This window comes from Rhinoderma darwinii, chromosome 1 (assembly GCF_050947455.1).
Source record: "Rhinoderma darwinii isolate aRhiDar2 chromosome 1, aRhiDar2.hap1, whole genome shotgun sequence".
NCBI classification, from domain to species: domain Eukaryota; kingdom Metazoa; phylum Chordata; class Amphibia; order Anura; family Rhinodermatidae; genus Rhinoderma; species Rhinoderma darwinii.
This window is the reverse complement of record NC_134687.1, coordinates 643,847,107-643,873,416: the sequence shown is the minus strand read 5'-3', so window position 1 is coordinate 643,873,416 and position 26,310 is coordinate 643,847,107. Positions and strand designations below refer to the sequence as shown.

The 26,310-nt window shown below is 45.1% G+C and overlaps 1 protein-coding gene across 1 annotated transcript in view; it reads left to right on the top strand.

The window, feature by feature from the left end:
* The window catches only part of LOC142664501 (uncharacterized), a 60,485-nt gene extending 34,778 nt beyond the window's left edge, over positions 1-25,707 (top strand). The window contains exons 5-7 of the mRNA XM_075843636.1: positions 1,534-1,631; positions 1,797-1,911; positions 22,232-25,707. Of these exons, the coding sequence (XP_075699751.1) occupies positions 1,534-1,631; positions 1,797-1,911; positions 22,232-23,121 (1,103 nt within the window). The 3' untranslated portion in view covers positions 23,122-25,707. The remainder of the gene's footprint in view (positions 1-1,533; positions 1,632-1,796; positions 1,912-22,231) is intronic.
* The last annotated feature ends 603 nt before the right edge of the window (positions 25,708-26,310 follow it).

Below are 26,310 nucleotides of genomic sequence, written 5' to 3'. Positions count from 1 at the left end.
GCATTGTTTTTTTTTTTGTTTTTTTTCCCAGTGTTTACAGGGTGTGAAAAATAACTTTATAGTTTTATAGATTGGGTCGTTACGGACGCGATGAGGCCAAATATGTGTACTTTTTTTTTTAACGTTTTCATTTTTTTCCCATAATAAAATACTTATTATAGTAAATAAGGCAGTGTATGTTTTTATTAACTTGAAACTTTTCTTATTACATTTATATTCAAGTTTTTTTTTTGTCCCACTAGATGGCTTGAAAGCCTGCACTTCTGATCTTTACTCTAATACACTGCACTACCCACGTAGTGCAATGCATTAGAGCTGTCTGTCATTCACTGACCGCAAGCCTATTAGGTCCCACCCCTGGGCGAGGCCTGATAGGCTATCGTACATGGCAGACAAGGAGGCCATTGTTAGGCCTCCGTTGCCATAGCTACGATCGTCATCCTCACGATCACATTGTGTCGATGCCGATCGTTACAAACCACCAAGATTCAGCGATCGATTTTTATCACAGCATCTAAGGGGTAAATGGCAGGGTTCGGAGCTAGCTACAGCACGGTGTTACAGCACGGTGTCAGCTGTAACATACTGCTGACACCGGTGGCTGGTATCGCAGGCTCAGCTTCTGAGCCTGCTCCATCTTGTTACTGCGGCCGGATGCCTTTTAGGCCCCCGCCCCTGGGCGGGACCTAGCAGGCTTCCGTACTTGGCAGACCGGAGGCCATTTTTATGCCTCCGGCTTGCCGGAGCAGTCATCGGAACCCCGCGAAAAAACTAAAAAAATGTTTAATTAAAGTCAATAAAAAAAAAAGTGTTTAATCACCTAAAACCAATATATATATATTAATAAAAAATAATACGTTTATATGCAGTATTTTCTTTTAAACAGCCTTTAAAGGGAATGTGTCGCTAGAATTTTTTTTTTTAGTTAAACAATTATTATTTAAGTGATTACACATTGTTTTAATTTTTTCACAAGTCAGGAAATATTATAAATTAGATTCTAATTTATAATATTTCCATGTGCTGGCCACTAGAGGGAGCAGTTCCCAAAATTGCAGCATGGTCAATGTGGTAAAGCAACCTCATTGCTTTATGCTGCAAATTTGGGGTAGACACACTCGCTCTAGTGTCCTCACACAATCCCCCCTAGTGCCAGGAAAAGGAGGGGGTTGAATCTTCAAACCTCCTACACTGTGTGCCGCCATTTTCTGAGCGAATGCACAGTGTAGGAGGATTAGATACAGTGCTCAGCAGACAGTATAACACAAACATAATACACACATCACATACACAAACATAACTTACCTGCCGCCGGTGCCGCCCACGCTCCTATTCCTTGCCATTCGTTCTTGTGGGCCACAGTTTACTTTAGGCCCTCGGCTATCAAGGTGGAGGGACCTCGACACCGGTAGTGAGGACCTCAACATTGTAATTCCGGCTCTGATCAGTAAACATAGAAGTGTAGAGAGAAGTGTCCGATCTATAGACAGATATACAGTAGTCATGTATTCAGTCACTGTGTGTTTCCTACAGATGGATCCAGTAGGAGAAATCCACCAGAGAGATGTCCCAGTCCTCTGTATTCCCAGGACTGTCCAGAGGAAAATCACAATGTCCCAGAGAATCATCAGGTAAATGAAGCTGAGCCCTATACCAGATCCATATAGGAGGGTGTGGAGCTTTTTGGTCCTGCGGTCATAGATGTGGCTATAGATTTTGGTGGTTTCTTATGTTGATCTGTTCGATTCTGCGCACTCTGCTTTTATTGTACTGAATTGTTACATATGTGAAATCAGGGGGAAGATCGGACTAATAATAAAGCGGAGGATGAAACAGAAGAAGAGCGGGTGAGCGGCGATCAACCGTGTAAGAGTGAAGTGGAGGAGGAAATTCCAGGAGGTGTTACCACAGGTAAGTAATAATGAATTTAGAAAGTGGATTGGGAGGTTTGGTAAGGTGGGGTTCCTCCTTAGTTCTACATTACAGTAACATGTCAGACAATGTGTTATACATAGTGCAGGAGCTGAGGGAGCTGTGAGTGCACATAGAAGTTCTGTTCAAGGTGTTCTATGAATCCGGTCATGCACTAGGCTTGGTATCAGATTTTAGGGGGGCACCAGCTGTGATTAACAACTACACTAACAGCCGGGATCTGAGAAAACTCAGTTTAACCACTTAAAGGGAATATGTCATCAGATGTCCGTATTGAACTACCAAGAGGCTATCATAGATTAGGCTAACCTGATTCTGACGTGTATTATGTCTTTCCCCAGAGTTCTTTGAAGAGAAAAAGCTTTTATTACATTTATGCAAATGAGCATCACCGTTGCTCAAAAATGCTCTACGCATTCGCAGTACTGCCGAATAGAACGGTTTTACTGCGCATGCACCGCATCCTGATCGGCTCATGCGCAGTATAATGTTTATGCTCAACGTTCTAATCGGCACTGCTGCGTATGCGCCGATTAGGATGTAGGGCCACGCGTAAGTTCACTACACTACGGGGCCGGGCGTAAACTTGCCTAGTACGTTGCCTGGCCACTGTCAATCAAGGGAGGGGGGTTGAACTGGGGAATGACGAGAGGGCATTATGGAGAAACTGTGATGCCCTTGTTGCTCCAAAATGCTAATTTGCATAAATGTAATAAAAGCTTTTTCTCTTCAAAGGAGGCGCTCTGTGGAAAGAGATAATACACGTCCGAATCAGGTTATCCTAATCTATAATAGCCTCTTGGCAGTTCAGTACGGACATCTGGTGACAGACTCCCTTTAAACACCGAATCAATGCTGATAGGGGGCTCGCTGTGAAAATTCCAGCCTTTACACTATAAGCGTTTATAAGCAAGTTTTTCCTTGCATGTAATAGGCAGGGATGTACAAACCCTGAGGCACTTTCCATTTTTTCCTATCTTCCTCCATTAGTTAGATATCGGTGCCGTTATATTTGGCCCCCGAAATTTAAATAACCCCCTTTAAGGTCAATGGGGCGTGCAATTGGCAAGGGGCGTGTAACATCGCTGTGACACTATCCAATCAGCTAGGCACAGTGTAACAGCAAGAGCTGGAGAGAGGTGAGCATGTGCTCGTGGACGTGCAGCTCGGAGCTGTGAGGACAGAAGAAGAAGAACATGAAACAGAAGAAGAAGAATTCACATCGTCGTGGCGGTGGAGCTGCGCGTGCACACGCTCTTGCTCTCCTCTCTCCAGCTCTTGCTGTGACACTGTCCGTAGCTGTCTGGACAGTGTCACAGCGAGTTTCAGGCCCTGCCTAGTTCGGGACTTCATAGGAGTAGAAAGATGGCAGTTGATTTGCCGGGGCGGGGGGGGCGATGGGCCGTCTAAGGGGGCCTCCCCCTCTTTCTAACTCCTTAGATGTCCTGGTCGCGATTGACAGCAGCATTTAAAGGGGGAAACGGGCAGAATCAAAGTGTTCTTTGATTCCGTCTGTTGCAGTGACCCAACCCATCACCGGCTAAGTATGGAGCGAGCTCAGCCTGTGCGCCTGCTCCATACTTCTCTTTAACTCTGATCACGTACAGTTACGTGATAATGCGTTAAGGGGTTAAAAATATGAATGTACATACAAAGACATTTTTTAATGATGATCACCTGTACTCAGGCCACTTCATTAGGTTCACCTTATTAGTACTTGTTAGGGCTAGGGATGTACGATGCATCGAAACTTCGATACTGATTCGATGCCGTGCACCCTGAAACAGTTCGATACCGTTATTTCATGTATTTCGATACTAAGCTCTGCGGCCACACAGCTTAGCATTGTAACACGTGAATGTATGAGAGCTGTGTGATACAGCCATTGCCCCGCTCCTGAGTCCTGACAACAAGTGCGAACGCGGTCAGCATTAGGTGATGCGACCAGTGCTGCGCTAATGATTGCCAGCACTGAAGACCGAACTTTGCGGGCGCACTGCAAAACACCCCCATGTTCTGTCTTTAGTGCCTGAACCGCCGCTCGTTAGTGCAGTGCCGGCAGCACCACCTCATGCTGACGTCGCGCGCACTTATTGTCAGGAGCGGGCTGTGTATTACACAGCCGCAGATGTGCTGTAACGGCGGAGATCAGAGAAACCTCTCATCTCAGTCGCTATTCCCCTGAATGCTGCGATCAAAGTTGACTGCAGCAATTAAGGGGAAAATGCAAAGGGAGATCCCCCTTGGATCGCGTCACAGGGATGTGACGCGATTGAGGGACATACCATATTTGGGCAGACAGCTCAGGGTCCATTGAAGGACCCCCATGGCTGTCTTACCATATTTCCTTTTGTTAGGGCATACTTAGGTATGTCCTAACAGCTGCCTGTGTACTAGCAGTACACAGGCTAATGTACTGGCATATAGATATACGATTAAGATCAAACTAAAACTGGTTAGTAGGGGATTTTAGGGATGGCAAACCAAGGCTGGGGGACACTTTATAGAAAATATTTTTTTCCTAGAACCCCTTTAATGGGACATATATATTAAACTTTGTAATGTAATATCTATTTACCTGTGGCAGCGTTACTTAGTTCTGATTAGCGGTCACGCACCCAGAGTACATTTTCTATTTCCTGTGACATTTCCTGTCTTTGCTCAGCCAGCTCTTCTGTCTATTCAGAGGCACGGCGCGTCATCAACTACGTTTACAGGCAGGGGGCCGGGCGGATGTTTCATGAGCTCTTTAGAGCTCCGCCTCTGGTCCCACTGCCTGTAAATATAGTTGATGATGAGCCGTGCCTCTGAATAGCCGGAAGTGCTGGCTGATCAAATAGACGGGGCTTCATCTCTGCTAGTATACTCCCCCTCCTCCTATTATCTCGTCGTCCACGCCTCCTCTTCCTTCTTTACACTTTTAATTCTCATACTGCCTGGCTGCTTTGTCTCTCCTCTAAAATGCACTCCCTCCTCCGCTTATCTCGACCACCAGACCCCTTCCTCCTTCTACTCTATGTTCTACTCTCCTCCTCTTGCAGCATCCGAACCTCGCCTCCTATCGCTACTGTCTAGCGCTATGCTAGCGCTAGTGTAGGTTCTGCTCCAGGACTCTGGAATCCCCTGACATCACTGTCCATATATGGACAGTGATGTTGGGTTTCCCCAGAGCCGGAGTCCCAGAGAAGAGCGTGAGTATAGGCTCTGCCCCTGGACTCTGGGGAAGCCTTTGACATCACTGTCCATATATGGACTGTGGTGTCAGGGGCTTACCCAAAGCCGGAGTTTTGGCATTTTAGCTGTTTATCAAAACATATTGAACATACAGTTATATAATCAATATCAATCGGCTTAAATTGCAGACTCTTCGCTTTAATTTGAGGGTTTCACATCCAAATTTGAGGAAGGGTTTAGGAATTACAGCTCTTTAATATGTAGCTGCCTCTTTTTCAATTGACCAAAGGTAATTTATCTCAAAGGACAATTATATCAAAAGCTATTTAATGGGCTACATGGGCTATTCCCTCGTTAATCCATCATCAATTAAGCAGGCAAAAGTTCTGGAGTGGATTCCACTCCAGAACTGCGTTGTCCACAACACTGCGTTGTTCACTATGTGCTGTCTTATATTGACACATTAACGTTACTGAAGTGTTTATAGACAGTGAATAGACATTCCTTCCAGCCAGGACGGGATGCCTATTCACAATCCCGACACTTCCGTAACGTTTCTATGGTACTTACAGCAGAGCAAAGTGTAATCTCGCGAGATCACACTGTAAATGACAGGTTACAGCGGGATTACGCTTTGCTCTGCTGGAAGTACCACACAAACGTTACGTAAGTATTGGGATTGTGAATAGACATCCCGTCCTGGCTGGAAGGAATGTCTATTCACTGTCTAAACACTTAACCAGTTCAGGACCGGGCTATTTTGCGCCTTCAGGACCAGACACCGTTTAGCCATTTTTAGCACGTGTTAGTTAAATGGCTATAACGTTTTTATTTGTTGGGCTAACGACGTGATTTTTGCGACGTTTTTTCCGTAGGCAATGCAGGTTTCATTTTTTATCGTTTTTATACACACCTTTTTTGCGATTTTAGAATTTTTATTCATAAAGTTTGAAAATAATAGTAAAAAAATAAGCTTTTTTACGTTTCAGCTATTTTTTTGGGGTAATAACAAAGTTTTAACCTAAAATAGACCTTTTATTTGTGATCGTCATTGTCTACCGTAAATTTTAATATATTACATGTCTATATTAGGGTAATTGGGTCAGCGCTAGCGTTACAACAATGATTGGCGGGGGGAACATGTTTTTTTTGGGGTGGGTATTTTATGTGTATTTATTATTAAATTTTTTTTTGCACTTTACTTTATTATTTTTTTATTACTATGGTCTGTCCCCCAAAGGTCAAAAAAGACCTTTGGGGAACTTTATATATATTTTTTCTTTCTTTTACACCATCTTTTCCACTGTAACTGGAGCTGCACAGCAGCCCCAGTTACAGGGGAAATCAGCCCTCTCATAGTGACGATTGTCACTAATAGGGCTGTGCTGGGTCTTGTAAGACCCAGCAGCAGTCTGTCACTAACGGGACCCGGCGATCATGTGACCTGTCACATGATCACCGGGAGGAATAGAGACAGCGCCGCTGCTGCTGTCTCTATTCCTATACACAGCGTTCATTGAACGCTGTGTAAAAACACATCGGAGAAGACAGAAGCAGTGAAAGCTGCTTCTATCCTCTCCTCCGGGTCCCCGGCAGTCACTGACAGCCGGAGACCCGACATTCAGCTGCCCGATCGCGCGGGCAGCAAGTTAAAACCCGAGCCGTAAAAAGTCTATGGCTCGGGTTTTAAGGACCCTGACCGCAGGCCGTAAATATATAGCCAGCGGTCGGGAACCAGTTAAAGAGGCTCTGTCACCACATTATAAGTGGCCTAATTTGTACATGATGTGATCGGCGCTGTAATGTAGATTACAGCAGTGTTGGAGGTAATGTATATTCATTGTCATGACACATGAGTAGCGTTATAGTGTGTTTATGTGACTTCACATAGCGATATAGCTATATCGCTATTTGCAGTGTAAGTGAATGGAGAGAAGTGTATGACGCTGATTGGTCAGCGTCATACACTCCTCTGTACAACGCCCACTTGGTCATATAGTAAAACACGCCCAATTGTCCATTGAGAAACTCATTAGCATAAAGTTAATATAGGTCATAACTCCGTCAAAAATGATAGTTTTTTCAAATAAAAAATACTGCTGTAATCTAGATGACAGCGCCGATCACATCATGTACATCTGTACATCTGGTGACAGAGCCTCTTTAACCCCTTACCGCACCAGGACGCACCGGTACGTCCTGCATTGAAGTGCTTTAAGGCACCAGGGTGTACCGGTGCGTCCTGGCTTAAAAACTGTCACCCTGTCAAAGGACAAGGTGACAGAACTGTGCCATCAACTGTTTATGACAGTTGATCGGCACAGTAAGACGGCAGGGGACCAATAGCAGCGGTCTCCTGCCGGCGATCGCTGTGATTGGTCAGTCAAAGCAGACTGACCAATCACAGCTCCATGACGTGGTGTATGTGATGGCGCTGGCTCAAGCTGAGCCAGCGCTATCACCGCCGCTTATCATCTGTCCAACACCCCTCTGCAACGGCCAGGACCGGAGCTAGGCTCCGATCCGGCCGATTAACTCCTTCGATGCATCGATCAACGCGATCGATGCATCGAAGTGTCTTGTAGCCTGTCGGCAACCACGATGGTTGCCACGGACGCTGGTGTCGGCTGTTTGTCACAGCTGACATCGTGCCCTAACGGCCAGGACAGGAGCTAGGCTCTGATCCGGGCGATTAACCCCTTAGATCGTACCCTATGGTTGTTAATGAAAACCATCGGCACCCGCGGCTGTTCCGATGGTTGCTATGGCAACCGTAGCCTAACAATCGGTTCCTAGTACGGAAGCCTATTAGGCCCCGCCGGGAGGCGAAGCCTAATAGGCTTGCTGTCAGTGAATAGCTGACAGCTCTAATACACTGCACTATGTAGGTAGTGCAGTGTATTAGAATAGCGATCAGGGCTTCATGCCTTCAAGTTCCCTAGTGGGACAAAAAAAAAGTTAAAACAAGTTAATAAAAATGTTGTAAAAAAGTTAAAAAAAATAAGTTTCATGTTAAAAAGCACTATAACAGCCTTTTTCCTATAATAAGTCTTTTATTATAGGAAAAAACATAAAAAAAAGTACACATATGTGGTATCCCCGCATCCGTAGCGACCCAAACTATAAAAATATCACGCTACCCGTACGGTGAACACCGTAAAAAAATTAAATAAAAAACTATTCCAGAATCGCTGTTTGTTAGTCACTACCCCTCGCAATACAGAATAAAAAAGGGATCTAAAAGTTGCATGTACCCCAAAATTATACTATTAAAAAACGCTGCCAGTCCCGCAAAAAACAAGCCCTCCCACAGCTTTTTTGACAGAAAAATAAAAAAGTTACGGCTCTCAGAATATGGTGACACCAAAAATAAATTATTTGAAACAAAAGTGATTTTATCGTGTAGACGTTGCAAAACATAAGAAAAACTATATATATATCTGGTATCGCCGTAATCGTTCCGACCCGCAGAATAACGTAAAATTGTCATTCATAGCGCATGGCGAACGCCGTAAATAATAAAAAACATCAGAATTGCATGTTTTTGGTCACTCGGCTTGCCAAAAAATGAAATAAAAAGTGATCAAAAAAATCGCATGTACCCCAAAATGGTACCAATGAAATCTACAGATTGTCCAGCAACAAATAAGCCCTCACACGGCTCCGGTGGTGAAAAAATAAAGACGTTTTGGCTCTCAGAATATGGCTATGCAAAATGTGCAGAGTGTCCAAAAGCGGATAAGATCGGGCACCATTTATCAGTGCGACAGCGGCCACACATCTGTGGATAATTATTTATTTACCCAATTATACCCTCTTATTATACCCTGATGTACCCGCACAGCTTACATATGCCCCCACATCATAACTGAAATACCAGCAAAACCCCAAACAAAAAAATAGCGAGCAAAATCCACGCTCCAAAAGCCAAATGGCGCTCCCTCCCTTCTGAGCCCTGCAGCGTGCCCAAGCAGCAGTGTACGTCCACATATATGGCATCGCCATACCCGGGAGAACCCGCTTAACAGTTTGAGGTATTTGTCTTCAGTGGCACGAACTGGGCACAAAATATTGTGCACTAAAATGGCACATACCTGTGGAAATTTTCAATTTTCACTTTGCACCATCCACTGAGCGTTCATTTCTAATAGAAAAAAAAAAACCTGTGTGGTCAAAATGCCTTCAGGGGTGCAGTTTCCAAAATGGGGGTCACTACTTGGGGGTTTGTTTTACTATTTCACCCCAGAGCTCTGCCATTGTGGGCTAAGGCCTCATGCACACGACCGTATTTTTTCCCACCCGTAAATACTGGCGTAAATACGGGTCCGGTGTCACACGTATTCCACCCGTTTTGCACCAGTATTTAAGAACCCGTGCCCGTAAATATGGGTCCGGTGTCACCCGTATTCCACCCGTATTTACGGGCACGTTTTTGGCGGCAAAATAGCGCTGCACTAATCGGCAGCCCCTTCTCTCTATCAGTGCAGGATAGAGAGAAGGGACAGCCTTTTCTGTAATAAAAGTTAAAGAAATTCATACTTACCCGGCCGTTGTCTTGGTGACGCGTCGCTCTCTTCACATCCAGCCCGACATCCCTGGATGACGCGGCAGTCCATATGACCGCTGCAGCCTGTGATTGACCTGTGATTGGCTGCAGCGGTCACATGGCCTGAAACGTCATCCAGGATGTCGAGAGGGACGCGTCACCAAGGCAACGGGCGGGAGACCGGACTGGAGGAAGCAGGAAGTTCTCGGTAAGTATGAAAGTCTTTTATTTTTATTTTTTACAGGTTTATACTGATCGGTAGTCACTGTCCAGGGTGCTGAAAGAGTTACTGCCGATCAGTTAACTCTTTCAGCTCCCTGGACAGTGACTATTTACTGACGTCGCTTAGCAACGCTGCCGTAATGACGGGTGCACACATGTAGCCACCCGTCATTTCGAGAGCTCCATAGACTTCTATGGACTGTCCGTGCCGGTATTACGGCCTGAAATAGGACATGTTCTATCTTTTTCAACGGCACGGGCACCTTCCCGTGAGAAAACGGGAAGGCACCCGTCGCCAATAGAAGTCTATGAGCCCGTTATTACGGGTCGTGATTACGACCCGTAATAACGGGAGTTTTTACGGTCGTGTGCATGAGGCCTAATGCTGTGAAAATCACCAAAATAGGTCTCACATGCGCCTTTCACTCCTAAGCCTTGTCATATGTCCAGTTAAATGATAAATGCCTTGAGGGGTGTCGTTTACAAAATGGGGTCACTTCTCATGGTTTTACACTCTACTCTGGTACCTAAGGGAGCTCTGCAAATGTGACATGGCGCCCGTACACCAGTCCAGCAAAGTATGCGCTCTAAAAGCCACATGGCACTCCTTCCATTTTGAGCTCTGCCATGTGCCCAAACAGCAGTTTAGGGCCACACATGGGGTATTGCCGTACTCTGGACAAATTGAGTAACAAATTATGTGTTGTTTTTTTCTCCTATTACCCCTTGTGGGGAAAAAAATTGGGTGCAAAACGACATATTTTTGGGAAAAAATATGATTTTTCATTTTCACTGCCTCATTGTAATACAATCTATGAAACACCTGTGGGATCAAAATGCTCAGTACACCCCTAGATGAATACCCTGAGGGGTAAAGTTTCCAAAATGGAGTCACTTCTCAGGGGTTTCTACTGTACGGGTACCTCAGGGGCTCTGCAAATGCGACATGGCGCCCAAAAAACAATCAACCAAAATCTAGTAGCACTCCTGCCATTCTGAGCCCTGCGGTGTATCCAAGCAGCAGTTTATGACCACATATGGGGTACTGCCGTACTCGGGAGAAATTGCTTTACATTTGTTGGGGCGCTTTTTCTCCTTTATTCCTTGTGAAAATGACAACAATTCAACATTTTAGTGGAAAGAATGTAGATTTTCATTTTCACTGCATAATCCCAATGATTCAGCAAAAAAACTGTGGGGTCAAAATGCTCACTGTACCGCTAGATAAATTCCACGAGGGGTATAGTTTCCCAAATGGTGTCACTTTTGCCGGGTTTGCACTATTTTGGCCCCTCGGTGGCTTTGCATATGTGACATGGGGCCGCAAACCATTCCAGCAAAACTTGAGCTCCAAAAGTCAAATGGTGCTCTGTCCATTCTAACTTCCGCCATGTGTCCAAACAGCAGTTTATTACCACATATGGGGTATTGCTGTGCTCAGAAGAGTTTGCTTTACAAATATTGGGGTGTTTTTTCTCCTTTATCTGTTGTAAAAATGAAAAAATCTGAGCTAAAACTACATTTTATTAGAAAAAAAAAATTAGATTTTCAATTTCACTGCATATTTCCCATAAATTCAGCAAAAACCATGTAGGGTCAAAATGCTAACTATACCCCTAGAAAAATTCCTTGAGGGGTGTAGTTTCCAAAATGGGGTCACTTTTGGGTAGTTTCCACTCTTATGGTCCCTCCAGGGCTTTGCAAAAATGACATGGCACCGAAAACCATTCCAGCAAAATCTGCGCTCCAAAATCCAAATGGCCCTCGTTCCCTTCTGAGCCCTGCCGTGGGTCCAAACTGCAGTTTATTACCACATATGTGGTATTGCCGTAATCGGGAGACATTGCTTTACAAATTTTGGGGTGCTTTTTCTCCTTTATTCCTTGTAAAAACTAAAACATCGTATGTTTTTTCTGAAAAAAAGGAGATTTTCATTTTCACAGACAAGTTCCAATAAATTTACCAAAAAACCTGTGGGCTAAAAATGCTAACTATACCTCTTGAAAAATTCCTTGAGGGGTGTAGTTTCCAAAATGGGGTCACTTTTGGGGGGTTTCCACTGTTTTGTCACCACAAGACCTCTTCAAACCTGACATGGTGGCTAAAATATATTTTAATAAAATAGAGGCCCCAAAATCCACTAGGTGCTCCTTTGCTTCAGAGGCCGGTGTTTCGGTCCATTAGGGCACTAGGGCCACATGTGGGATATTTCTAAAAATTGCAGAATCTGGGCAATAAGTATTGAGTTGCGTTTCTCTCGTAAAACCTTCTATGTTACAGAAAAAAACTGTATTACAAATGAATTTCGTAAAAAAAAAAATGAAATTTGTAAATTTCACCTACTTTGCTTTATTTCCTGTGAAATGCCTAAAGGGTTAAAATTATTTCTGAATGCCGTTTTGAATACTTTGAGGTGTGCAGTTTTTAAAATGGGGTGTTTTATAGGGGGTTTCTAATATATAAGGCCCTCAAAGCCACTTCAGAACTGACCTGGTCCCTGAAAAAATAGCCTTTTGAAATTTTCTTGAAAATGCGAGAAATTGCAGCTAAAGTTCTAAGCCTTCTAACGTCCTAGAAAAATAAAAGGACGTTCAAAAAACGATGCAAACAAAGTAGACATATAGGAAATGTTAACTAGTAAATATTTTGTGTGTTATTACAATCTGTTTTACAAGCAGATACATTACAATTTAGAAAAATGCAGATTTTTGCAAATTTTCTCTAAATGTTGGTGTTTTTTTACAAATAAATATTGTATTTAACGACGACATTTTTTCAGTATCCTAAAGTACAAAATGTCACGAGAAAACATTCTCAGAATCGCTTGGATAGGCTAAAGCATTCTGGAGTTATTACCGCATAAAGTGACACGTCAGATTTGCAAAAATCGGCTGTGTCCACAAGGCCAAAACAGGCTTAGACACTAAGGGGTTAAGTAACGTTAATGTGTCAGTATAAGACAGCACATAGTGAACAACGCAGTGTCGCTATGTGCTGACTAAATGAATGAGGAGAAGTGTATGACGCTGATTGGGAACTGGTTGGTCAGCGTCATACACTTCTCTTTAGAACGCCCACTTGGTCTAAAGTAAAAACACGCCCAGTTGGGCATTAAGAAACTAATTAGCATAAATCTAAAATCGCTCCTAACGTCGTAAATATAGATCGTTTTTCTAAATAAAAAACACTGCTGTAACCTACATTATAGCGCCCATCTCCTTATGTAGGAGATAGGGCACTTATAATGTGGTGACAGAGAGTCTCTTTAAGACAAAGCTTAAGGCGGAAAAACCCACAAACAAGCAACAACTGAAGACAGCTGTAGTAAAGGCCGGGCAAAGCATCACAAAGGAGGAAACCCGGCGTTTGGTGATGTCCATGGGTTCCAGACTTCAGGCAGTCATTGCCTGCAAAGGATTCTCTACAAAGTATTAAAAGAAAAAAACATTTTATTTATGGTAATGATAATTTGTCCAATTACTTTTGAGCCCCTGAAATGTGGAGGCTGTATAGAAAAATGGGTGCAATTCCTAAACGTTTCACAGGATATTTGTTCAACCCCTTGAATTAAACCTGAAAGTCTACACTTCAATTGTATCTCTGTTGTTTCATTTCATATCCAATGTGGTCACATGCAGAGCCCAAATCATGAAGATTGTGTCACTGTCCAAATAATTCTGGACCTAACTGTATGGACAGTGATGTCAGGGGCTTTCCCAGAGCCGGAGTCCCAGAGCAGAGCAAGTGATGTATAGGATCAGCTCCGTGACTCTGGGGAAGCCTCTAACATCTACAGAGGGCACTGTGGCATTATCTATGGGGGGGTGTCATTATCTACAGAGGGCACAGTGGCATTATCTACAGAGGGCACAGTGGCATTATCTACAGAGGGCACAGTGGCATTATCTACAGAGGGCACAGTGGCATTATCTACAGAGGGCACAGTGGCATTATCTACAGAGGGCACAGTGGCATTATCTACAGAGGGCACAGTGGCATTATCTACAGAGGGCACAGTGGCATTATCTACAGAGGGCACAGTGGCATTATCTACAGAGGGCACAGTGGCATTATCTACAGAGGGCACAGTGGCATTATCTACAGAGGGCACAGTGGCATTATCTACAGAGGGCACTGTGGCAGTTTCTACAGAGGGCACTGTGGCAGTTTCTACAGAGGGCACTGTGGCAGTTTCTACAGAGGGCACTGTGGCAGTATCTACAGAGAGCACTGTGACCGTATCTGTGGGTGGGTGGCAGTATCTACAGAGGGCACTGTGGCATTATCTTGGGGGGTGGCAGTATCTACGGAGGGCACTGTGGCAGTATCTACGGGGGGCACTGTGGCAGTACCTAAATGTGGGTGTGCGGCAGTAGCTACAGCGGGCACTGTGGCAGTCCCTACAAGGGCTGTGTGGCAGTAGCTACAGAGGGCACTGTGGCAGTCCCTACAAGGGCTGTGTGGCAGTATCTACAGAGGGCACTGTGGTAGTATCTACAGGGGGCACTGGCAGTATTTATGGGTGGGTGACAGTATCTACAGAGGGCACTGGCATTTTCTGGGGGCGTGGCATTATCTACAGAGGGTACTGTGGCATTATCTACAGAGGGCATTGTGGCTTTATCTACGGGTGGGTGTGCGGCAGTATCTACAGAGGGCACTATGGCAGTATCTACAGTGGGCACTGGCATTATCTACAAAGGGCACTGTCTTAATCTATCGAAGGGTGGGTGTGTGGCAGTATCTACAGAGGGCTCTGTGGCAGTATCTACAGAGGGCTCTGTGGCAGTATCTACAGAGGGCTCTGTGGCAGTATCTACAGAGGGCTCTGTGGCAGTATCTACAGAGGGCTCTGTGGCAGTATCTACAGTGGGCTCTGTGGCATTATCTATGTAACGTGTATGGCCGCGGTCCAGCGTTCTAACTTACCCCTCGATGACCGCGGCCATGGACATCCTGCTGCTGTGCTGCGTCCCGTCCCCCCCCCCCCCCCCAATGAGGCGTTGGCACTCACTTCCGGGTATCTAGACGTCTCCCAGAGGGTGAGCGTGCTCGTGCCCGCTCTTAAAGGGCCAGCGAGCACATGAAAATCATCATTAACTCACATGATTTCCTGGACTATAAGAAGGCCACCGCCCTGATCCTCGCCTGAGCGTTGTTGTTTCCCAAAGTTTGTCTTGCAAAATGGTCTCCTAAGTGTCTTCCAGTTCCCAGTGTTCCCCGTACCTGTATCCCGTACTATCCTGGTCTACTGCCATGCTGAGCTATTGTCGTGTTGAGCTGTATTCCACCCCTGTTCTGCTACTCCACGCCTGACGTCTACTTGCCGCCTTGTCCCAGCCAAGCCTGCCTTGCTACTGTCTACATTGCCTCAGAGCTCTGTGGCAGTATCTACAGAGGGCTCTGTGGCAGTATCTACAGAGGGCTCTGTGGCATTATCTACAGAGGGCTCTGTGGCATTATCTACAGAGGGCTCTGTGGCATTATCTACAGAGGGCTCTGTGGCATTATCTACAGAGGGCTCTGTGGCATTATCTACAGAGGGCTCTGTGGCATTATCTACAGAGGGCTCTGGCATTATCTATGCAACGTCTGTGGCCGCGGTCCATCGATCTAACTTACCCCTCGACAACCGCGGCCATGGACATCATGCTGCTGTGCTGTGTCGTCCTCCGATGAGGCGCTGGCACTCACTTCCGGGTATCTAGAAGTCTCCCAGAGGGTGAGCGTGCTCGTGCCCGCTGTTAAAGGGCCAGCGAGCGCACATGAATATCATCATCATTAACTGACATGATTTCCTGAACTATAAGAAGGCCACCGCCCTTCTGATCCTCGCCTGAGCGTTGTTGTTTCCCAAAGTTTGTCTTGCAAATGGTGCCTAAGTGTCTTCCAGTTCCCAGTGTTCCCCGAACCTGTATCCTGTGCTATCCAGTACTATCCCGGTCTACTGCCATGCTGAGCTGTTGTCATGTTGTGCTGCATTCTACGCCTGTTCTGCTACTCCACGCCTGACGTCTACCTGCCGCCTTTTCCCAGCCGAGCTTGCCTTGCTACTGTCTACATTGCCTCAGGTACCCTTTCTGGACTATAGGCTCTGTACCATACCTGTTTGGCCAGCTGCCATCCCACTACGCGGTATGGCCCAGTGGGTCCACACCCCGCATCGCGACAGTACGCTCAGGCCATGGACCCCGCTGGTCAATTTAAGGGCATGTCACCCTCCCAAGCCATGCAGGCGGACCTGCAGGATCTCCGAGCAAGACAGGATCAACTTCTTGTGGCAGTGGACTCCATGGCGCTTCAGCTAGGGGCGCTAGCTGCTTTCCTTCCTGCCTTATGCAAGCTCCTCTGACCCACCTTCCTTCTACACCTCCTGGCGGTTCTGGTTCGGATTCTCGGTTCCCGCTGCCATTACCTTCTCGGTTCCATGGAGACGCAAGTACGTGCAGGGGATTTCTGAACCAATGCTATATCCATTTTACCCTGCACGCCCGAGCATTTCCGTCGGACGGAACCAAGATCGCCTTCATCGTGTCTCTACTTTCTGGCAAGGTCCTGGCATGGGCGAACCCAATCTGGGTACGTCAGGGACCCGAGACTCGAGACTTCCAGAGGTTCGTGCGGTTGTTCCGTACTGTTCTTGAGGAGCCAGGACGTGTCTCGTCAGCAGCCACTTCTGTCTTCAACCTCCGTGGGCGAATACACCATCCAGTTCCGGGCCCTGGCAGGAGAGCTGTCTTGGAACAATGAGACCTTGGTAGCATCCTTCTGACATGGTCTATCGCCCGAGATCAAGGACGAACTTGCTGCCTGAGATCTACCACCTGCCTTGGACGACCTGATTCTGCTGGCTACTTGGGTAGATATGAGGTTCGACAGTAGAGACTGCTTCCTACATTGGCGCCCAACTTCCAGCAACCCCTCTTGCCGTCCTCTACTGCCTTACCCGAGGTTCCGATGCAGGTGGATCGCCTAAAATTTTCTGTACAAGAGAAACAGCGCAGGCGCACCTCTGGACTCTGCCTATATTGCGGCCTCGCTGGCCATGTCGTGCGTTTGTGTCCACAAAAGCCAAAAAAAAACAACGCCTTGGTTTGGTTGGAGAGACAACCCTGGGCGCTACTGCATTTAATCGTGAACTCTCCTCCAAACTGTTTATTCCCGTGACCATCATTGCTGGCGAGAAGCTCCATCCGGTCTCTGCCTACCTGGACTTTGGCTCTGCAGCTAATTTCATCTGTCAAGACCTTGTGGATCTTCTCCAGTTGCCCACTGTCCTGCTGGAAAGGCCGTTGATCGTTGCCTCGGTAGATGGACTGCCATTGCCTGACCCAGTTTTGTCTGTGACCAAGCCATTGAGATTTCAAGTGGGAGCTCTTCACACTTAGCTCATCTCCCGGTTTGTCCTGCCCAAGGCCGTCAACCCCGTGCTGCTGGGTTTGCCTTGGCTCCGTTTGCACGCCCCAGTCCTGGATTGGAACTCTGGAGAGGTTCTCCAGTGGGGTCCCAAGTGTCTTGACCACTGTCTCGGTCATATCCATCTACCGCAGTCCTCTCCGCATCAGTCATTGGCAAGGTTGCATTCTTGTTCAATGTTCTCTGATGTCTTCAATAAGAGGGAAGCAGAGACCTTGCCGCTACATTGAGCATATGATTGTCTGATCGACTTGGTTCCTGATTCATCTCCTCCTCGCAGTAGAGTATACTCTCTCTCCCTGCCAGAGACTGAGTCTATGTCGACCTACATTAAAGAGAATCTGGAGAGGGGCTTCATTCGTAAATCCTCATCCACAGCCGGAGCTGGGTTTTTCTTTGTCAAGAAGTAGGGTGGATCCCTCCGACCCTGCATTGACTACCGAGGCCTCAATCAGATCACGGTGAAGAACCGGTACCCATTGCCTTTGATTTCGGAATTGTTTTGACCGCATACGGGCGGCAACGTTTTTTCTAAACTGGACTTGCGGGGGGACTACAACCTGATTCGCATTCGTCAGGTTGACGAGTGGAAGACCACATTTAATACACGTGATAGGCACTATCAATACCTAGTTATGCCCTTCGGCCTGTGTAACACCCCCGCGGTGTTTCAAGAATTTGTCAATTACATTTTTCATGATCTCTATATCTGTATTGTAGTGTATCTCGATGACATTTTGATTTTTTTCCCCCCGATCCAGTAACTCATGAGAGTCGTGTCCGCCAGGTGTTGCGTCGTTTAAGGGAGAATCATCTTTATGCCAAGCTGGAGAAGTGCATGTTTGAAAAAAGATCTCTGCCCTTCCTGGGCTTTATCATCTCCGATCAGGGCCCAAAGATGCACCCTGAGAAGGTAAAGGCTGTCCTGGAGTGGCCACGCCCCCAAGACTTAAGGGCCATACAACGCTTCCTGGGATTTGCCAACTTCTAACGGCTGTTCATCCCCAACTTCTCATCATTGACAGCCCCCATCTCTTCCCTCACAAGAAATGTATGAATGCCAAGGTGTGGACTCCGGAGGCAGAAGCCGCATTTGAGACTTTAAAAAAAGCCTGCACGTCAGCCTCTATTCTTCACCACCGTGATGTATCCCTACAGTTTTCATTAGAGGTGGACACTTCCTCTGTTGGTGCGGGTGCACTGTTCCAGAGAGTTTCTAAAGGCAAGACTGTGGTATGTGGCTACTTTTCCAAACTGTTTTCTTCCGCAGAGCGCAACTACTCAATTGGGGATCGGGAGTTACTGGCCATCAAGCTGGCCCTACAGGAGTGGAAGGCACAGTCCATCCTATCCTGGTCTTCACGGATCACAAGAATTTGACCTATCTACAGACCGCTCAACCCTTGAATCCTCGTCAAGCCAGGTGGTCGTTGTTCTTTGCTCGGTTCTGATTCAAACTCCTCTACCGACCTGCCGACAATAATGTGAGGGCAGATGCCTTGTCTAGGTCATTTGAGACAGAGGACACTGTGGAGTCCCCACAGAATATTATTGATCCTTCCTGCATCTTCTCTATGAATCCTCTGCAGGTTAGAGACATTCTTCCATGAAGAACTTTTGTACGTCTGGCAGACAGAGGAAGAATCCTTCGCTGGGGTCACAGTTCCAATCTGGCAGGTCACGCGGGTATCCGTAAGACCCAAGAAATAAACGCCCGTCAGTTCTGGTGGCCCACGCTGCCCAAAGACGTCATGGACTTTGTCTCCTCATGTACGGTATGCACAGCAAATAACGTTGCCCACTCCAGACCAGCTGGTCTGCTCCAACCACTGCCTGTGCCCGTTGTTGCCTGGCAGCATGTTGCAATGGACTTTGTCACGGATCTCCCTCTCTCTGCGGGTTGCAGTGTGATCTGGGTGGTGGTGGATCGATTTCTCTAAAATGGCTCATTTTGTTCCCACTGACTGGCCTGCCTTCTGCTGCTCGACTGGCCGACCTCTTCATACAACACATCTTCCATCTGCACGGCTTGCCTCTGCATATTGCCTCGGATCGAGAGGTCCAGTTCACCTCGAAGTCTTGGAGAGCACTCTGCGGCCTCCTCGGTGTAAAGTTGGATTTCTCTCCAGCCTATCATCCCCAGTCCAATGGGCAAGTCGAGAGGATTAACCAAATTATGGAGAACTATCTACGTCACTTTGTTTCCAGACGACATGATGACTGGGTGCAGCTGCTCTCGTCTGCAGAATTCTCCTATAATAACCATACTAGTGAGTCCACCACCTCCAGCCCGTTCTTCATAGTCTACGGCCAACATCCTCGAATACCTCTTCCTGTCTCTACTATGTCCCAGGTGCCTGCAGTTAAGTCGACCTTCAGGGACTTTCTGCAAATATGGCAACAGACCCGATCTTCTATTCTGCTGGCAGTTGACCGCATGAAGAAAAAAGCAGATACTAGAAGACGGGATCCTCCTCAGTTTCTTCCAGGTACGAAGATCTGGTTGTCCTCAAAGAATATCCGGCTGAGGGTGCCGTCCTGCAGATTTGCTCCCAGGTTCCTCGGACCCTTCGAGATCCTGCTACAAATTAACCCGGTTTTTTACAAACTGCGGCTGCCTCCTACTCTCAAGATCCCTAACTCCTTCCATGTCTCCTTGCTGAAGCCCGTGGTCCTGAACCGCTTCTCTAGGACTCCTAGTTCCGCAGTGGCTCCTGGCTACTCATCTGCAACTTTCGAGGTAATGGAGATTCTAGCCACCAAGAAGGTGGGAGGAAGGACATTTTATTTGGTGGATTGGAGGGGATTCGGTCCAGAAGAGAGGTCTTGGGAGCCAGAGGAGAACATTGATGCCCCTGTCCTCATGAGGAAGTTTCTCTCCCGCTCTGGCCCCAAGAAGAGGGGGCGTAAGAGGGGGGATACTGTAACGTCTATGGCCGCGGTCCGTCGTTCTAACTTACCCCTCGACGACTACGGCCTTTGACATCCTGCTGTTTTGCTGCGTCGTCCCCCTTTGAGGTTCCGGCACTCACTTCCGGGTATCGAGACTGTCTCCCGACGGGTGCGCTCGTGCCCGCTCTTAAGCCTGTGCACATGAAAATCATCAACATTAACTCACATGATTTCCTGGACTATAAGAAGGCCACCGCACTTCTGATCCTCGCCTGAGCGGTGTTGTTGTTTCCCAAAGTTTGTCTTGCAAATGGTCTCCTAAGTGTCTTCCAGTGTACCTGTATCCTGTATCCCGTGCGATCCAGTACTATCCTGGTCTACTGCCATTCTGAGCTGTTGTCATGTTGTGCTGCATTCCACACCTGTTCTGCTACTCTACGCCTGATGTCGACCTGCCGCCTGGTCCCAGCCGAGCCTGCCTTGCTACTGTCTACATTGCCTCAGGTACCCTTTCTGGACTATAGACTCTGTACCATGCCTGTTTGGCCAGCTGCCATCCCGCTACGCAGCCCAGTTGGCCCACACCCCGCATCGTGACAATCTATAGTGGGCTCTGTGGCATTATCTACCTGTATCATCGATCTGTTAAAAAAAAAAAAAAAAAGTTTTACCGTTGTTTGAAGTAGTGTTTGGTGTTTGCTCCACTGTAAGGTTCAGTTCACACGTTGCGTAAATACGGCGGTTTTTCCGCAACTGATTTGTTGCGCAAAATTCGCAGCAAATACAGTAGCAGCAAAGTGGATGTGATAAAACATATCTCATCCATGCGCTGCGTAAATACTGAGCGGAAAAACCACTCAGCAATTGACCTTCGGTGCAGAGTTTTATTTGCAGCATGTTAATAGTATTTGCGTAAACGCTGCTTGTTGCCGGTTTTCCCGATTGAATTCAATGGGGAGGTAAATCCTGCAACAAATAACAGTTGCGTTTTTTGCGGTGGGATCGCTATGAACCTGCTGCAAAAAACACAACTCAGAAAACAAAAAATATATTATACTTACCTAGGAGTCTGTTTCTTCCTCCACGCCAGCCTCCTGGGATGACGCTTCATCCCATGTGACAATGCAGGGAGGGAGCTGGGGGGCTGTAATTAGAGCAGGGAATGACCTTGTGAACATAGAGATGTGTGGCAGTATGCAAATAGCTGAGATGTTGTGGAGGAAGGGGAGGATGCACGCTTTCTGCTCAGATGCAGCCAGGGATCATGGGTATGGTGGGTTACAAGGCAGGAAACTGCCAGGAACCGAAACAAGGGATGTAAACAAACAGCAGCAGTGACAATTGAGATCAAACTGAAACTGGTTAGAAGGTTAGTAGGGGGTTTCACGTTGGGTGCGTGGACCCACTGGGCCGTACCACATTAACGGTATGGCAGCTGCCCAACAGGCCACAGGTCAAAGTCTATAGTTCAAATAAGTGCACCTGTGGTAACTTCAGACAGTTACAAGGCAGGCTCGGATGGGACTTTGGCAGCAGACAGACACCAGGTGTGGTGTAACAGGACAGTCGTAGTACTCAGCGCAGCACGACTCCGACTCTATACGGCACTTGGTTCTGGATAGCACAGGACACAGACACAGGTAGCAGGAACAGGAACACTGTGAACTAGGAAACACTAAGGGATTATTTGCAGAGATGAACATAGGTAAACGACAACACTGCTCAGGCAATGCAGGAATGGGCAGGGCCCTTCTTATAGTTCAGGGTGCTCATGGGCTAATTTGGTTCTTCATAGCCGAGTGAAGCGGAAGTGAGCGCTGGCGTCTCCATGCCTGCGAATGTCAGGAGGTGAGTAAACCTGATGGTCCGCGGCCATGGGCATTACAGGGGGTTTTAGGGAAGGCAAACCAAGGGGGACACCTTTTAGATAAAATAAATTTCCTGGCCAACCCCTTTAATAAACCGCATCAAAAACTGCATTTGTGTTTCCAGCCTAATATGAATGTTATATATTTAAAAACAATCACTATGCATTTCTTATCCTAACAGAAAATCCCGTTAAGAACTCTGAGGGGAACTTCATGTTATCGATAAATTATAAAGTAGAAGATGAAGATATCATCCAGCAGTCTTCAGGAGAAAACATCATTACCCTTAATGTACATCAAGGACTTTACAGACACAGTACAGATCTATCATATAATTCCCCTAATCATGAGGAAACTTTTCCTGACCAATCACAGATTGTTACCACAAGTACAGCTCTGAAAGGGGGTAAAAGGGTTAAATGTGGTAAAGCGTTTACAAAAAGCTCAGATCATTTAAGACACACAAGATTTCTCAAAGGGGAGAAGCCGTATTCATGTTCAGAATGTATGAAATGTTTTACAGATAGATTAAGTCGTGTTATACATGAGAGAAGTTGCACAGGAGAGAACCCATATTCATGTTCAGAATGTGGGAAATGTTTTACAAAAAAATCAAATCTTGTTACACATGAGAGAACTCACACAGGAGCGAAACCGTATTCATGTTCAGAATGTGGGAAATGTTATACACAAAAATCAAATCTTGTTAGACATGAGAGAATTCACACAGGAGAGAAACCGTATTCATGTTCAGAATGTGGGAAATGTTATACACAAAAATCAAATCTTGTTACACATGAGAGAATTCATACGGGAGAGAAGCCATATTCATGTTCAGAATGTCGGAAATGTTTTAAAAATAGTTCACATCTTGTTGTACATGGAAGAATTCACACGGGAGAGAAACCATACTCCTGTTCAGAATGTGGGAAATGTTTTTCAGATAAATCAAGTTTTGTTAGACATGAGAGAATTCACACAGGAGAGAAGCCATACTTATGTTCAGAATGTGGGAAATGTTTTATTACTAAAACCAAACTTAGGGATCATCAGATAATTCACACAGAGTAGAATCCATTTTGATGTTCTCTATGTTAAAAATATTTTACCAGGAAATACAATTTTAAAACTCATCAGAAAATGTACATAATGAAGAAACCATATTCTTGTTGGAGAAAAAACGCCACAAAAGCACTGCATTTGTAATAAAAAAAAATACTGTGTGTGAGTGTTTGTTTTTTAGGTGGAATTACCCTAGATCTTCTAAACACCATAATTATATTTACCTAAGGTCAACTGTGGCCGGGATCTACGAAGGAAAAGTATTGTGGATTTAAGGAATAAATGAAGAGCCTTGTTTTCTCACAAAGCGTTGAAGCTAAATTGTCACCATGAACCTTGCTTCTTATTACTATATTCATAAATTCACCCACACTGCTGGAGAATCCAGACTGACATTTCGGATGCCCCATGTATAATATTTATATTTTTTAACGTGACAATACAATAGTTGATCTTCATTCAAACAGTATAAGATGGTAACGGTAATGGAATTCAACAAAAACTTGTTGTATACTTATGTCAAGAAGTTGTCGCGGGCTCAGAAGCTAAGTACGTGTCATCAGCTGACACCCTTTTGTAATGGCAGGGATCGGACTTAGATGCTGTGGTCAAAAGCGACCATGGCACCTTAAGTGGTTTGTAGCCGTTCAGCATCCCTGTGACGCAATCGTGGGGTGCCAATGGCTGCTATGGCAACCAGAGGTCTAACAATGGCCTCCTAATCTGCTGGAGGCAGGTCCTAATAGGCTGCCTGTCATTGTCAGAATTACTATATTAATAACATTGTCAGAATAACTAACTATTCTAATGCATTGTATTCTGTAGGTAGTGCAATGTATTAGAATACAGATCAGAAAGTTTAACTTTCAAGTCCACTTTTGGGACAAAAAAAAAAGTGAACAAAAATGGTGTACAAAAATAAGTTTCAAGTAATAAAAAAAATCGCCCTTTTTCCCTTGTCAATTCCTTTTATTATTGGAATAAATAAAAATAATAAATAAACTATACATAATTGGTATCGCCACATCAATAATGACCTGAACTCTAAATAATATTATGGTATGAATCCGCTGCGGTGAACGCCAAAAGAAAAACCTAAAAATCTGTGCCAGAATTGCTGATTTTTGGTCACCATGCCTTCTAAAAATTCGAATAAAAAGTGATCAAAAAGACGCATGTATCCAAAAATGGTACCAATAAAAACTATAACCTGTCTTGCATTAAAAAAAAACCTTATTCAGCTACATCGCCGGAGAAATTAAAAAGTTATGGTTCTCAGAACATAGCGACAGAAAAAAATACATTCTTTTTGCAAAAAAATTATTTTATTGAAAAAAAATTTGGTACCGCCAGGAATTGTACTGACCCACAGAATAAAGTTAAGATGACATTTATAATGCACGGTGAACACTGTGTAAAAAAAAAAAAAAAGAAACCTATGCCAGAATTACTGTGTTCTGGTCACCTTGCCTCACAAAAAATAGGATAAAAATGTATCAAAAAGTCGCAATTACCCCAAAGTGGTACCAATAAAAACTTCAGCTCGTTCCACAAAAAACAAGAACCCCCACAGCTCCGGAGTCAGGAAAATAAGAATATGGCAACCCAAAAAAACATGATTTAAAAAAATAAAATAAGTTTTATTGTGTAAAAGTAGTAAAACATATAAAAACTATATAGATTTGGTATAACCATAATCGTACCTGCAGAATAAAGTTAACATGTAATTTATGCAGAATGGTTAACTCTTCATTTAAAAAAACTAACTTTACCTAAAAAAAATTTAATAAAAAGTCATCAAAAATTTGCTTGTACCGCAAAATGATATCAATAAAAACTACAGCTCGAAAAAACAGCCTTCATACCGCTATGTCCATGAAAAAATAAAATAAGTACTGTCTCCCATAAGCCAGGAAAAAAAAAATGCAGATGTGCAGGGCCGAGATGTACATTTCTTCTGTTATCGAAGGCCCTAATATTAGAGAACCAGGAAAGGGAGCGCCCAAACATATCTGCTGGAAGCGAGGGTGCCCGTATTATACCAGGAAAACACTTTACCAGCAAAGTTCTCCAAACTGCAAAGGAGCAGAGTGTGAACCAAAAGGAGATAGATAACAATGGACATCATTCATCAGTACGACACTGGCCTGTGCATAAAGGATTGCTTGAAAGCGTAACAAACATAATTTTGCCCCACACTATAAACTGAAACACCAGCAATAGCTGAAACAGCTACTACCAAGCAAAATCTGCGTTCCAAAAGCCAAATGGCACGCTTTCCCTGAGCCCTACAGTGTGTCCAAACAGCAGTTTGTGACCACATATGCGTGGGGGGGGGGGGTGGTACTTCCGTACTCTGAAAAATTTGCTTACAAATGTTGGGGTGGATTTTCTACTATATTCCTTCTAATAATGATTTGCGTTTTTTTTTGTTGTTTTTTTTAGCTAAAACGACATCCTATTGGAAAAAAAAAAAATTTAATGGCCAAATTCTAATAAATCTATAAAACACTTGTGGTTTCAAAATGCTCACTGTCTCACTAGATAAATTCCTTGTGTGTAGTTTCCACTCTATAAATTGTTAATGTGCTAAATGACTATTCTAGCTGCAAACGTCTGGTTTTTAATGCAATATCTACATAGGTGTATAGAGGCCCATTTCCAGCAACCATCACTCCAGTGTTCTAATGGTACATTGTGTTTGCTAACTGTGTTAGAAGGCTATTGGATGATTAAAAAATACTTGAAAACCCTTGTGCAATTATGTTAGCACCGCTGTAAACCGTTTTGCTGTTTAGAGGAGCTATAAAACTGACCTTCCTTTGAGCTAGTGGAGAATCTGGAGCATTACATTTGTGGGTTCGATTCAACTCAAAATGGTTAGGAAAAAGGGAGCTTTCATGTGAAACTCGACAGTCTATTATTGTTCTTAGAAATGAAGGCTATTCCATGCGAGAAATTGCCAAGAAACTGAAGATTTCCTACAACGGTGTGTACTACTCCCTTCAGAGAACAGCACAAACAGGCTCTAACCAGAGTAGAAAGAAGTGGGAGGCCCCGCTGCACAACTGAGCAACAAGACAAGTATATTAGAGTCTCTAGTTTGAGAAATAGACGCCTCACAGGTCCTCAACTGGCAGCTTCATTAAATAGTACCCGCAAAACGCCAGTGTCAATGTCTACAGTGAAGAGGCGACT